The following is a 13565-nucleotide window of genomic DNA, read 5'->3' as shown; positions in this document are numbered from 1 at the left end:
TTACTTTGTAAAACAAGGCTGTTCGCTTAATAGGCCTATTTGGAAGTTGATAACATATTTGGTAGCCAACAAGCAGATTAGTATTCTCTTTTCAGCAGGAGCCATTTGCTTTCCCGCAATTGTGTGGTGAATGAAGAAAAAGTGATATCTATTTGTTCTTTTGTTTTTTGATATGGAGTCTCTCAATTCTTAAGTGCAGTTAGGGCATAGTAACTACAGAGTCAGAGCTTTTATCCCAAGACCAATACAGTGATCATTGCAAAGCCTTTGATCATGTTTCAAGTGTTTGCAGAAGCGAGAAGCTGAGATGTCCAAGTTGTGGAAAAGATAATAGTATGTGTTATAAAAGTGATGAAAATGTGACAGACACATCTTTCGAATGCCCCACAACTGTGAAAGACAATGAGGTGGCCAAAGTCAGGGCTATCCAGAGCATATCATATGCAGCAGCTATTAAAAGGGTTGAGGGTTTGGTGGTGGATAGGCCTTCACTGCAGGCTGCAGGGGTTGCCTTTCACCAGTAGGATCCTGAGATTGTAAAGGTGAAGAAGGTGTACTTTGTGGCCTTTATGGCTATGGTGATAAATAGCTCTGCCAAGGTGGAAAGAAGGTCCAGGAAGATAGAAATCATTGTGGAAGCGGCGGAGCAGTTCCTGGGGCTGAAAGATTTCTCGGTGAAGGAGTTACATGGAATATTGTCACAAGCTGTACAACCCTCTCAGGCCCTAGAGCCTGAGAAGGGAGCTATAGAGAGTTGGAAGTGGGAGTTTTGTTTTGTCAATGTACTATTTTTATTTGGGTGGATTAAGTTAGTTTCCCTATCGCGTATGGATTTTCTTTTTACCTTGTTTTGGTTTCAACCCATCCAGTTGGGGGTGGCAATACACCTTTTTGGGTTGTAGTCCGGCATAAAACCCACAGAAGAAGAAGAATGACAGATTTGCAGTGTGTTCCCAACCAATCCACAGCTAGACTATAAAAAAAAAAAGAAGCTATTGATCCGCTGTGGCTAAATTATAGGCCTACTCCTGGCGTAGTCTTCTGAATTATTTCATTTCTTTCTGAACAGACAGCAGTACTTCTATAACTTTGGCAAATGTATTTCAATTTATCAGGGGTGCTGCGGCATCTCTAGCACCTTCCCCTCATCTCAGATTTTTTTAATTGAACCGGGCTATATCACAACTGGCCAAACATGGACAAAGCTGGGCCAATTGTGCCCCGCCCTATGGGACTCCTGATCACAGCCAGTTGTGATATAGCCCGGGATCAAACCAGGGTCTGTGGTGACGCCTCTAGTGCCTTAGACAGCTGCGCCACTCTGGAGCCCTTCTATAAGTGCAACGCTGGAGAGATGAGAGTTGGCTCATCTATCAGAGCAGAGATCATAGAAAGTGAATAGTGAATGTCATTCTCGTTATGTGAGAGATACAGGCGTGATTCTCTCTCTCACCACAGCAATGGCTATGCATTGGTCTATAGGCTACAATGTTGCGCAAACCATAAACTAGGCAGGCCTAACGCCTCTATGCACAAAATATTACTCAGCATAATCTGGATATGTGTGCAACAAAAGTTCAACATTCACCTTCTGCTACCATTTATGTCAAGCAGTTTACGCATACAGTTTGATGCATATGTTCAATAAATCCAAAGTATGCACAACACAAAATGCACTGCAAGTGCCTCTGCAATGCAATGCTGTAAGGCAAACGCAGCGTTCCATTGGAAATGAATGTATTTCTGGTGTACCAAAACGCAATAATCCTGTCTGTGTAATCGAGGCGTTACTCGAATCAATTCATAGAATATCAGGCAAGTTTTCACATTACTTTTTGTAGTTGTCAGGAGAATTACAGAGGAGGCAACTTGAATTAACTCTGATTGTTTTTATTCACATTTTTACATTACAAATGGTGACGATTATTTTTCATGCCAAGAGAGGTATCGAATCCTGGCAAATGGGTTCCGGAACAAAACAATCCAAAACTGAGAGGTGCGGATCCGCCTCAAGATAAGCACCGATTGCAACTACTTTCCACTACATTACTATTTAATTTCCAATTGTCATTAGCTACCCCCTTTTCTACCCATTAGAGTCCAACGTTGACTACATCCCGGATTGGTCACACTGGGCAAAGACTGACATTTGGCTCCACCAATAACAGATTGTAAATCGCGCTTGTCGTCTTCCTCTCCCTGCATTTATTTAGTCCGGAAGTGTTTTCTTTGGAGACCAAAACATCATAAAGAATATTTTACCTGAATTGTTGCCAATTTCACATTATTGTGTCCTGAAATTTTAACGCTATACTCGTCCGTGTGTTGCACGCGCGGATTATGAGAGCACCATTCGGAGGGGGGAGCACAGCGTGAACTGGTGAGCAGCAATACAATGTAGCAAGAAGCTAGCTATGCATCCTCAGCTAGTATCCATGTTGCTAACTAGCTAGCTATCTAAAACACAGCTGATCTAGCCACTGTTTTACTACTAGGTACTATCCTGTAGTCTTACCATGTAGCCCATTGCTGGATATATGTTATTTAACAAGTTATTTTCCTTTTCTATAAAGTAATAGTAATAGCTTGCTTGCTATTCTTCCATTTTAAAACCCAGGCTAAGTGTTTTACATGACTAGTCAGAAGTAAAGGCAGGCACTGTCTAATGATACACATTGTTGCAAAAAAGCATACGAGTCCAAAACCTGCTTTCGCCATGTCAATGATAATGCAAATAAACTCACAATGGATATAATTGAGTAAGGTATATCGCAATATATACCAATGATTTAAGGCTGAGGGAAGGTAAAGTTTATTCTGATTAATTCGTTTACAAATCTTGCGTGCTACATTACAATTTAATCTCTGCTCTCGCAAAAGTTGACATTTACAATGTAGCCTCCTAGCTAGTGAAACCAATAGTTGCAGAAATCAAATTACTCACTCACTGTTTATTGGGCAGTATCATCAATGTACAAACACTAGCTAACTACCTTAAGAATAATCAAATGCATTGTAGGAAACATTAACTAGCTGCTTGCCTTAATACACAAACAGCGATATTCTAGAGACCTACACTGCCCACTATTGTCACTGTCTGTGCTTGACCAATAATAGCAGCTGCTAAATGCATATACAGGAAACACTGTTGTGAGTCGAGATGGACCTTACAGTAGCGTTCTATTTAGAGGAACTGACCACCAGCTGCTCCATTATATTTAGGCACAGATACTGTCATAGTTGTGTTTGACCATGACTTGTGATGAAAGACCACACACATATAGAATAGCAGGTGGAAAGATTGTGTGACTGTCACTTCTGAAGTACTTGAAATTCATGTAATGGCATATTTTCCTATTATGGTGAAATAGTGCAGATGTTATGTTACAGTGTTGGCGTGAATGAGATCTAATGCAGGTCAGTGGAACAGTGGAATGTTTTGGAACTTGACTTGCTGTGATCATAGAGTGGCAGCTCGGTCTTGTCTAGTGCCTTAAGGCTGTTGATTGCTTTATTTCATTTGAAAGGCAAACATTTTTGTTCAGCAGCCTTCGCAAGAGTTTTGGTAACACTTTCGTAACAGCTTTTATAGCTATGTGGCACTGTACCCTAATTAGCCTACACTAGTAACAACATTTGTAGTAATATGTTGTTACATAGGCTAGTACTTTTTGCATTTTGATTAAGCTAATGGACTCACTTTGTGTCCAATAAGTGTTTAACATGATTTTTCAATGACTACCTCATCTCTGAACCCCACACATACAATTTCAAACCAATTCAACCACAAAGACAAGGGAGATTTTACAATGCCTCGCAAAGAAGGGGTCAATGGTGATTTTAAAACAGTTATAGAGCTTTACGGCTGTGATAGGAGAAAACTGAGGATGGATCAACAACATTGTAGTTACTCCACAATACTAACCTAGTGTGAAAAGAAGGAAGCCTGTACAGAATAAAAATATTCAAAAACATGCATCCTGTTTGCAATAAGGCACTAAAGTAATACTACAAAATGTGGCAAAGCAATTTAACTTTTTGTCCTGAATAAAAAGTTATGTTTGGGGCAAATCCAACACATTACTGAGTACCACTCTCCATATTTTCAAGCATAGTGGTGGCTGCATCATGTTATGGGTATTCTTGTAATCATTAAGGACTGGGGAGTTTTTCAGGATAAAAAAGAAAATGGTGCTAAGCACATGCAAAATCCTAGAGGAAAACCTGGTTCAGTCTGCGTTCCACCAGACACCGGGAGATGAGTTCACCTTTCAGCAGGACAATAACCTAAAACTCCAGACCAAATCTACACTGGAGTTGCTTACCAAGAAGAAAGTGACTGTTCCTGAGTAGCCAAGTTACAGTTTTGACTTAAATCTACTTGACAATATATGGAAAGACCTGAAAATGGTTGTCTAGCAATGATAAACAACTAATTTGACAGCTTGAATAATTTTCAAAATAAGAATGGGCAGATATAGCACAATCCAAGTGTACAAAGCTCTTAGACTTACCCAGAAAGACTCACCACTGTAATCGCTGCCAAAGGTGCTTTTACAAAGTATTAACTCATGAGTGTGAATACTTATGTAAATGAGACATATCTGTATTTCATTTTCAGTACATTTGCTAAAACGTCTAAAAACATGTTTTCGCTTTGTCATTATGGGGTATTGTGTGTAGATGGGTGAGGAAAAACAATCTCTTTAATCCATTTTGAATTCAGGCTGTAACACAAAATGTGGAATAAGTCAAGGGGTAGGAGTACTTTCTGAAGTCATTATGTGTTGTTTTCTGCGTTATTTAGTTTTTAGCTCTTAATCAATGCAAGACATGTCTGGCATTTTAACTGTCATGTGCAATTCCATGGTAATGGCGCTGAGACTCAGATTTTATAATTAAAATCTATGCAAACAAAAACCATTGATTTCATAGATTAACAAACCATACAGCTTTATGCACAATGAGTACTTAAAAAAAAAAAAACACTGACAATTTGATAAAAACACATTTACTGTAAAGAACTGTGCAGATGCAAGGTTTGGTAAAATCAATCAGTAAAATCTGCCTCAGTTTGGGACCACGTTTTCCAAAAAGGCAGTTAAATATCTGTTACGAATGAAGATTCAAAGATGTCTGCAGAAAGAATGGGGTGTCCAGCTATGACATGACACCTTGAGTTAGAAAAATATATATTTTGGTTCTTGTAGTGGATTTACACCCGGTAACAGAATTTCATCATGGGTCCCTGATCTGTACTACACAGAAATGCACAATTATGGATATGAATGTCATTCTCTTCATGGTGATGTATCCTAAATAGGTACACAAAGTTAGATATATGCAATATCCTTTGCATATTTAGGTATTAGTCTACACATTTGCTATTATTTTAATGGACTCCGCCACCAAACAAGAACAAATGTGGTTGGACCGGACTAAATCTGAACCAATCATAGACATCTATGTTTTACAAGTTTTGATATCAAAGTACAGTGCACTAGAGCTCAGTATAGTTCAGTACAGTACATTGTAGTGTGCTCAAGCTCTACTGTGTACTGTACTTGACTCTACTCTACTCTATATTACTGTACAGTACAGGACTGTACTGAATTATAATGTACTTTTCTTAACTGTACTGTACTTTGTTGTCCAAAGTTGTGAAACCTAGACCCGACCAGACCAAATCTAAACCAATCATGGACGTCTAGATGTTTGGGCCAAATGAAGGCCGGTCCAGATATCTCTGCACGTTGAAATCAAGACAAGGGCGGACTGACCAAATTTCAACTACTTTTCAACGTCCATGGACGTCCGGTGTCGGTCGGTGCTCGGCGGGTGAGGATGCCGGTTACAGTAAATGGAAAGACGGGGCTCATGGGAAGGTGTCAATATGAGCTGGGAGAAGAGACGTTAATTGAAGAGAGAGAGAGCGAGCGAGAGAGAGGGGGACGGGTTGTCCAGACTTTTCACGTTCTTGCTTTGACCACCAGACGACAAAAAGGTAAAGAAAAGTTATGAACTGAACATAACAGTATGCCAGTGGAAGGGAGGACAGAAGCAGGTGACCTAACTGTGGTTTGTGACTACTATGAATTCCCATTGTAGCCAATTCAATTGCAGAAATTCCGTTACTGATTTGGTAACAGAATTTCAAGTTTGAATCACTTAATATTTCATAAACTAAATTAATATCAGTAAAAAACATAACTAATTGATAGATCTACCAATACTTGTTACTTCTGTGCACTTTCATTATCCTCACTCCTGATGAGGGAGAGAAATGTAAAAATATCTTAGATAAGTGGGGTTTTAGTTACGGAATTTCAAGACATAAGGCAATGTTTCTTAAACTTACAGAAGAAAGAAAAAAAATCTAAAGTAAATATATATTATATTATTAGCTGGCAGGGGTCTTTACTTCAACATTATTGTGTTTTGATGTATTTCTAATACCTTTTAAAGACTTTTTCTGGTAGATGTTTTTTAAGATCTGCTTTCCATCTGTTTGACAAGAAATCAAGGTCTTAGCTTATTCCTAATATCTCGGATGGAAAATGTTTGAAAAATGTCTATATGCCTTAATTTCTCAAACGTAGACTCTTAGCTTTCATTTTTACACCCAATTTGACATGCTCCTATGAACTTCACATTGGTGCTCATGGGTCCATTTACATGGAAATGACATGTGCAATTCTGTTATTTTATGTCCTTCTTTCTTCCCTTACCCAGAGTCTCCGTGAGTCATCTATATGGGCCATCTTCTCTCGAAAAATGGTTACCGCCTGAACAAGAGGACACGCAAGCTGCACCACAGGAAGAAGAAGAAGAGGAACTGCTTCCTGCAGGGGCCCTGCATGCTCTGCTTCATTGTCCACGGCAATAGTGGGGGCCTCGACGACGACGACAGCGACCAATTAGAGACCGGGGTCAACGGCGGAGGCAGAGGACGTTGTCACAGCAACGCCAGTGGTACCGGAATCGGAAGCGCTTCAAAGCTCGCTGGGCGGTACGCTGCTCTCACTTCCCCTGAGGACTGTGCCAAGTTCCTGCTGTCGCCAAGGGAACTAGCCATCTGGGAGGGCCAAGGGAGGAGTCTACTGTCGGCCGTGCCGGCTAAGCTGATTCCACCGCCAGCGCTGTTCCGGAGTGCAGGGATTCCGGTGCCCATAGCTGTGGCTGTTTCTGTGCCTGGTAGTGCCAGTGACTACGCTGAGATGGTGAGAAACTAGAAAGGGTTAATTCCTAGTGCTGCTGAGTTAATTGTTTAATTCATGTAATTGATTGGCCAGAGTCCACTCACTTGATGTCCCAGGTTTGAATCAGTCCCTTTCAGAAGGGAAGGATGAAAATCAACAGACACCATCTGAACAGTTTGCTCTCGTACCGTACACTTCCTGGTATCTCTTCAGATGTCATCTCTGTCGAATCCCTTTCCATGTGGTTCTCTGCGATCTGTGTCTGATCCTTGTTTCTCTCCTCCAAGGTGTGTAAGAGGAAGTGTGCGGAGGTGCAGAGGTGCACACCCTGTAAGCAGCCGCGATGTGCCTTCCCTGTCCCTGAGGGAGGTGTGGAGGATGGAGGAGGAAGTGGGGATGCCTCCTCTAACTCTGGGACTGGCCACTGCCACCTCTGCCCCCTGCCCTCATCCTCTTCCTCCTCATCCTCGTCTGTCGAGGGCTGCTGTGGGATGGCTCTCCATGGCGATTCGCTGCCCCAGAGTTCTGACTCCTCCCCCTGCTGTCCGCATCACCATGACGACTGCCAGGGGAGAGGCAGTGACGTGATTGACACATCCAGCATCAATCGCCTCCCCTCCTCCATCCTGCTTAAGGTCAGAGGTCACCACTAGAGTGCAGTTCATTTGGGAGGCCTGATTGGATGCTTTCAAAGGCTTTTATTCTAACTGAAACTAACTGAAATGGGCTGGATGTAGCCTGGGTACTGATCTGTTTAGCTCCACTGCTTGTACTCTGAGTCATTGCCAAACAACAGGCTGGATGTGGGTGGATACACAACCTGTTAATGCATTTTCTGTTCCTCTCAGGTGTTCTCCCACCTGTCGGTGAAAGAGCGCTGTCTGTGTGCCTCGCTGGTCTGTAAGTACTGGAGGGACCTCTGCTTAGACTTCCAGTTCTGGAAGCAAATTGACCTCAGTGGCCTACAACAAGTGAGTACAACATTTGAGACATTTAATAGTAACATGCAACAATTTCAAAGATTTGACCGAGTTACAGTTCATATAAGGAAATCAGTCAATTGAAATGAATTCATTAGGCCATAATCTATGGATTTCACGTGACTGGGCAGGGATGCAGCCATGAGTGGGCCTGGGAGGGCATTGGCCTACCCACCGTGGAGCCAGGCCCAGCCAATCAGAATTAGTTTTTCCCCACAAAAGGACTTTATTACAGACATAATAAAGAATAAGGAACATTTCTGGGATCTTTTATTTCATCTCATGAAAAATGGGACCAACACTTTACATGTTGTGTGTATATTTTTTTGTATTGTTCATGTATTTTAAAGTATTTATTATGTGACTATATGTTTATCACAGACCACTTTCTCATCAAACTTTACCTTGAGCCCTAACCTCTCTCTCTCTGTTCTCCCTGTTCTCTCTCTCACTCACTCACTCACTCACTCACTCACTCACTCACTCACTCACTCACTCACTCACTCACTCACTCACTCACTCACTCACTCACTCACTCACTCACTCACTCACTCACTCACTCACTCACTCACCCACCCACCCACCCACACCCCCCTCAGGTAAATGATGACCTCCTGGTGAAGATAGCGTCTCGGAGGCAGAATGTGACGGAGTTGAACATCTCTGACTGTCGTGGCGTGCAGGACCACGGTGTGTGTTCCCTGGCGGCCCACTGCCCGGGCCTTCAGAGGTACACAGCCTACCGCTGTAAACAGCTGAGTGACCTGTCCCTCAGTTCCCTGGCCTTACACTGTCCTCTGCTGGCCAAGGTCCATGTTGGCAACCAGGACAAACTGACAGACGACGCACTCAAAAAGGTGCTCCATCTCTCTCTCTCTCTCTCTCTCTCTCCTCTTCATCTCCCTCTCTCTCTCCATCTGTCCTCCCCTTCATCTCCCCTCTCTCTCTCTCTCTACTTAATCCATCAGTCGATCAATCTGATGCATTAACACATTGTACAATGCATTTATAACATGTTTATCAGGCTTAACCCTTCTCTCCCCCCCCCCCCCCTCTTGTGTCCCTAGTTAGGAGAACACAGTTCAGAGTTGAAGGACATCCACCTGGGCCAGTGTTACAGTATTACTGATGAGGGGATGGTGGCTCTGTCCAAGGGATGTCCCAAGCTGCAGAGAATCTACATGCAGGAGAACAAACTGGTGAGTACCCTACCCAGTTCTTAGGCTACAACACGATGTTCCCACTGACACCGGCTGGACTGCAAAACAAGGTAGACGGCCCGCCCTGTCTCTGGAGTGTTAGGGGAAACGCTGCCTACATGTTTGACTTTAAATCTAGGGAAGGGGCAGGGAAGTGGGGGAAAAAAGTGTGGATCACACACACTCTGTCTGTCTGGGGCCCTGAAGACTACTAGAGAACTGTTGAGTGGCGTCTCTGTGATGTGTAATGTGAAACAGCCTAGGTGGGTGATGTGTGTGTGTGTGTGTGTGTTGGATAGAGGGGTTGTGGTTTATTTTTTTTGCTGTTGGCATCGAAGGATCGTGATCCATCTGTTTCAAATGAAATGCAAATCCCAAACTCCAAGTCAAATCTGTTGAAGACATGCGAAGAGGCATAGGCTGAAGGAGAGGACTGCATGCATTTTTGGTTGTGTAGATCTGATTACTCTAAGTATGCTTGTTGTGTGTCTGCTGGTGTCCGGGTGTTTTGGGGACAGTCCCTGTTAGAGTGCAGTGTGAGGATGCGCCAAGTCCTCCAACACAGGGGGTCTGCACTTACACAACAAAATAAAGATGGATATTCTGCACCCATTGGTTTGTGTGCCAGCTGGCAATGTAAGCCATTTTATTAATACTCCCTGGACACGCACGCACACACACATTGGCTGGGGTACCTGAGCTAGCTTCATGTGGAGGATTCCCAGATTTCCAGCTCATTCCCTCCTGATTTCAGGAATCTTCCAACCAGGTATTCTGTAAAAACCTGAGAATTTGGGAAAACTGATCGGAACTTTGCATTTCTGGTTGTGGTGGAATCTTGTTCATTTTAGTTGGGTGTCTGTATGGCCCAGTAGTCACTGGTTCTGACAGCGGCCTGCTAACACTAGAACCCTGCAGTGAGACATCCCGTCGGCGGTTGAACACAGATTTTTGGCTTGTGTTCATGTTCTGCAGGGGATTTGGACATCCTGACAACCTGAATCTCAGGCTTTGAAAGCGTGTTGGATATTTGAAGTGTGTCCACTCCTTTCCTAATGTAGCTTGTCAAAAAGCCTCATTGACTAGAATACTTGATGACTGTCTATTGTATAAGGGCAATTCCATGGTAACGGAATTACACTAAAACAGATTTTTTTTTTTCCTTTTTAAAATGTATCCAAAACAAAAACCACTGATTTCAAAGTTTAACAAACCATAGAACTTTATGTCCAACAGTGGAGGCTGCTGAAGGGAGGATGGTTCATAGTAATGGCTGGAATGGAGTCACTGGAATGGTATCAACCAATGGAATCCACGTTTGATATCATTCCATTGACTCCATTCCAGCCATTATGAGCCGTCCTCCCCTCAGCAGCCTCCACTGATGCACACGTACTACTTTGAACAATTTCCACTGAAAGGTTTACAGAAACACATTCATGGGAAGAACTGTGCAGATACAAAGTTTGGTAACTAAGGTAAAACTAAGGGAGATTTTACCCAAATTCTATTACCGAACTTGGCATCAGCACAGTTTTTTTCAGTACATTGTGTTTTTTATTTTTTTTGTTACTGTGTAAATTATTCAAAGTAGTAATTGTGCATAGAGTTGTATGGTTTGTTAAAGTTTTTGAAATCAATGGTTTTTGTTTGGCATACATTATAAAGTGCGAAATCGGAGTCTCCGCGTAATTCCATAACCCCACCCAGTTTGACATGTCTCCCCAGTGATGCACTTATTCCCAAGTGTGATTGTTGAACGATCCCTGACAGTGCCTTCCTTTCACCACTAGGGGTCAGTGGTACTTCACTATTGAACGTGGCCAGCCAAGGTTGCCGTAGATAGATAAAGTGTGCTCTTTTAACAAAGCCACAGAGGCTGGCTAGAATCCTCTACATTTGTCACTTCCATGAAAAGCTTCTCTGGATATGTATGCATTGAGATGTGCAAAGGAGTTCTGTTTCCAAGTGTATTGAATAGCATTTCATCATAATCCGCCCTCTTTATTCTCAAGCCTAATGGCTTGGTCTTCCTTTCCTCAAAATATCTCTCACTCCTCTGAGTGATTATGCTCCTGATGAATTAGTCCACTTAAAGTTATTAACAATGACCCAGTCTGTTAGAATCCAATTCATCATCTTAATAGTTATGAAAATAGCGATTATAGCGAGGTGAGAGATTCATTTAGGTGCTAATGATATTTCAACGCGGCAGTATCAATTTCAGACAGTCATTTTTCAGACGTGAGATTGCGTGAAGTTTTCTGGCTTCCTCGTCACATTATGCCGTCGGAAAAATGGGTTGTGAATATTTTTAGGAGTTGTTATGTCTAGCCGCTCTCATTGCTTTGGCCTGATATTGTCATTAAGTTTGCCTGGTATTAAGAAGGACAGGAACACTTTCCTTCCTCTCTCCTCTCCGTAGAGGATTCTCATTCTCTCACAGCGTTGCCTGCTTGAGTTTCTCTCCCCAACTGTTTTGAGGAATCAAATGCAATAGCTCGATAAGTAATTCCCTTTTCTAATTGGACATTTTTGGACCAGATTAAAGAATTGATTTAATCTCCGTAAGAAGGAAAGTGGGCAAAATTGTGATTTGTTTACAGTTGTCTTGTAGGCCTAGGGAGAAATCTCTATATCTCTAGATCCGAATTTGGCTGCTGGTTTTCATGTTTTCTCCTGTGTTTAGCTCGTAAACATAAATGAACTATTTTACATTTACAGACTTTTTTTAGTGTGAGACTGAGGATAAACATATTTTGACTAAGTCATATGTGCCCTACGGTATCTAGCCTATGACGTTTTTTAATGAGAGGATTTAGTTGACTGCGTTTAAAAACAAGTCTCGTTTCCTAGTGAAATGTTTCTGATCTGCTGTGTGTAGCAGTGTAGGCTTCTCTCAATGAGAATAGGACATGTTCGCTTTCTCTTTATCCTTCTCCTTTTTCTCTCACCTCATTTTTCACTGGACAAATTCATCTTCCTCTGAGGTCATAGTTTAGAAAGCATTGTCAGTTCTTCTCTCTCTTATCCCTGGTCCTTTGCCCTCTCCCTTCTCTCTCTCTCTCTCTCTCTCTCTCTCTCTCTCTGTCCGTCTGCGGGAGTTGCGTGTACAGTTCCCTCTGTCCTGTGGGGTTAGGAGGCCAGGCACCGCCAGGTCTACTCTGACATCTGAAGCCTTTACGAAACATCTTTTATCACAACGGCCCCCAATTCACTCACTGACAGGTCCTCTCTCTTTCTCTCGCTCGCATGCCTCATCTTTCCCACTGCCTCCCTTTCTCTTTTCCTGCCCCCCCCCCCTTCCCTAATGTAATGTAACAGGATCCTGTCCCTTTCAATCAGTGAGGAATGGAGATGATCCCTCGACTCTGGTGTTCTGTCCTTTTTCCTTTCCTCCTCCTCCCCTCCTTTCTGGCCTTCTTCTAATTGAATAATTAAAAAAGCCGGAGTACTTTTCTGTGCTCTCGCTCGACTCTTACGGTGGTTTCTCTCTTCTTTGGCTCGAGGCTTCCTGCTCTCATCAACATACAGTATCTAGTCTGGAAGTCTTTAACAGTTTAGGGAAAAAAAGTGAATCCTTTCATGAAGGGAGTCTGTCACACTAAGCTGATGAAGTAGACAGTTCTCTTTCAAGCTGGCCTATTTAAAAAAATAAATTAAAAAAAAAACTACATTGGGTGTTGTAGGAGGACTATTCTTCCGCGTGTAGAAGTCGAGGAATAATGACTTCTATGGCCTGTGTGACTGGCTGGAGTCACTGCTCTCACCTTCCGTTTCCCTGTCAGATCTCAGCTAGTTAGCCTGGGCTGGCTGGCTGTGTGTGTTGGCCAATGGAGTCTGTACAGATGCAGAGAATGACTATTTTTGGGCTCCGGTGATTTCTCAGGTGAAGCTCTCATGTTTGGGTCTTTATCTCTCTTCTTTTTTTTTTTTTTGCTCTCTATTTCTCTCTCGCTCTCTTTCCCCCACCCACTCTCTCTCCTTTTCTCTCCCCATCTCCCTGACAGCTCTCTGTGTCCACACAGTACTTAGGTGAACTGGCTGATTTGAACTGCTGAATGTTTCTCTCTGCTAGGCTGCCGTGTGGGAGGAGGAATAGAGAGAACTTTCCAGAAGAAGTTTGTCGGACTAGAAAAGTGTTTTTGTTTTTAAAATGGGATCACCTCACCTGTGTAAGTAGAGAA

The 13565-nt window shown here is 42.6% G+C and overlaps 1 protein-coding gene across 3 annotated transcripts in view; it reads left to right on the top strand.

The window, feature by feature from the left end:
• Window positions 1-2179: 2179 nt before the first annotated feature.
• fbxl17 (F-box and leucine-rich repeat protein 17) overlaps window positions 2180-13565 on the top strand; it is a 317987-nt gene continuing 306601 nt past the window's right edge. For 2 of the 3 annotated variants that reach the window (XR_006761752.2, XM_014171122.3), the window contains exons 1-6: window positions 2180-2380; window positions 6733-7220; window positions 7487-7834; window positions 8048-8170; window positions 8779-9036; window positions 9247-9378. Coding sequence is in view for 2 of the 3 variants with exons in the window: in XM_014171122.3 (XP_014026597.1) it covers window positions 6753-7220; window positions 7487-7834; window positions 8048-8170; window positions 8779-9036; window positions 9247-9378 (1329 nt within the window). In the remaining variant the exon portion in view is untranslated. Of the gene's footprint in view, window positions 2381-5658; window positions 6005-6732; window positions 7221-7486; window positions 7835-8047; window positions 8171-8778; window positions 9037-9246; window positions 9379-13565 lie in introns of all 3 variants that reach the window. The other variant, XM_014171124.3, reaches the window with a different exon arrangement.

This window comes from Salmo salar, chromosome 24, assembly GCF_965601325.2.
Source record: "Salmo salar chromosome 24, fSalSal1, whole genome shotgun sequence".
Classification (NCBI taxonomy): domain Eukaryota; kingdom Metazoa; phylum Chordata; class Actinopteri; order Salmoniformes; family Salmonidae; genus Salmo; species Salmo salar.
This window is presented reverse-complemented; position numbering and strand designations above follow the sequence as displayed.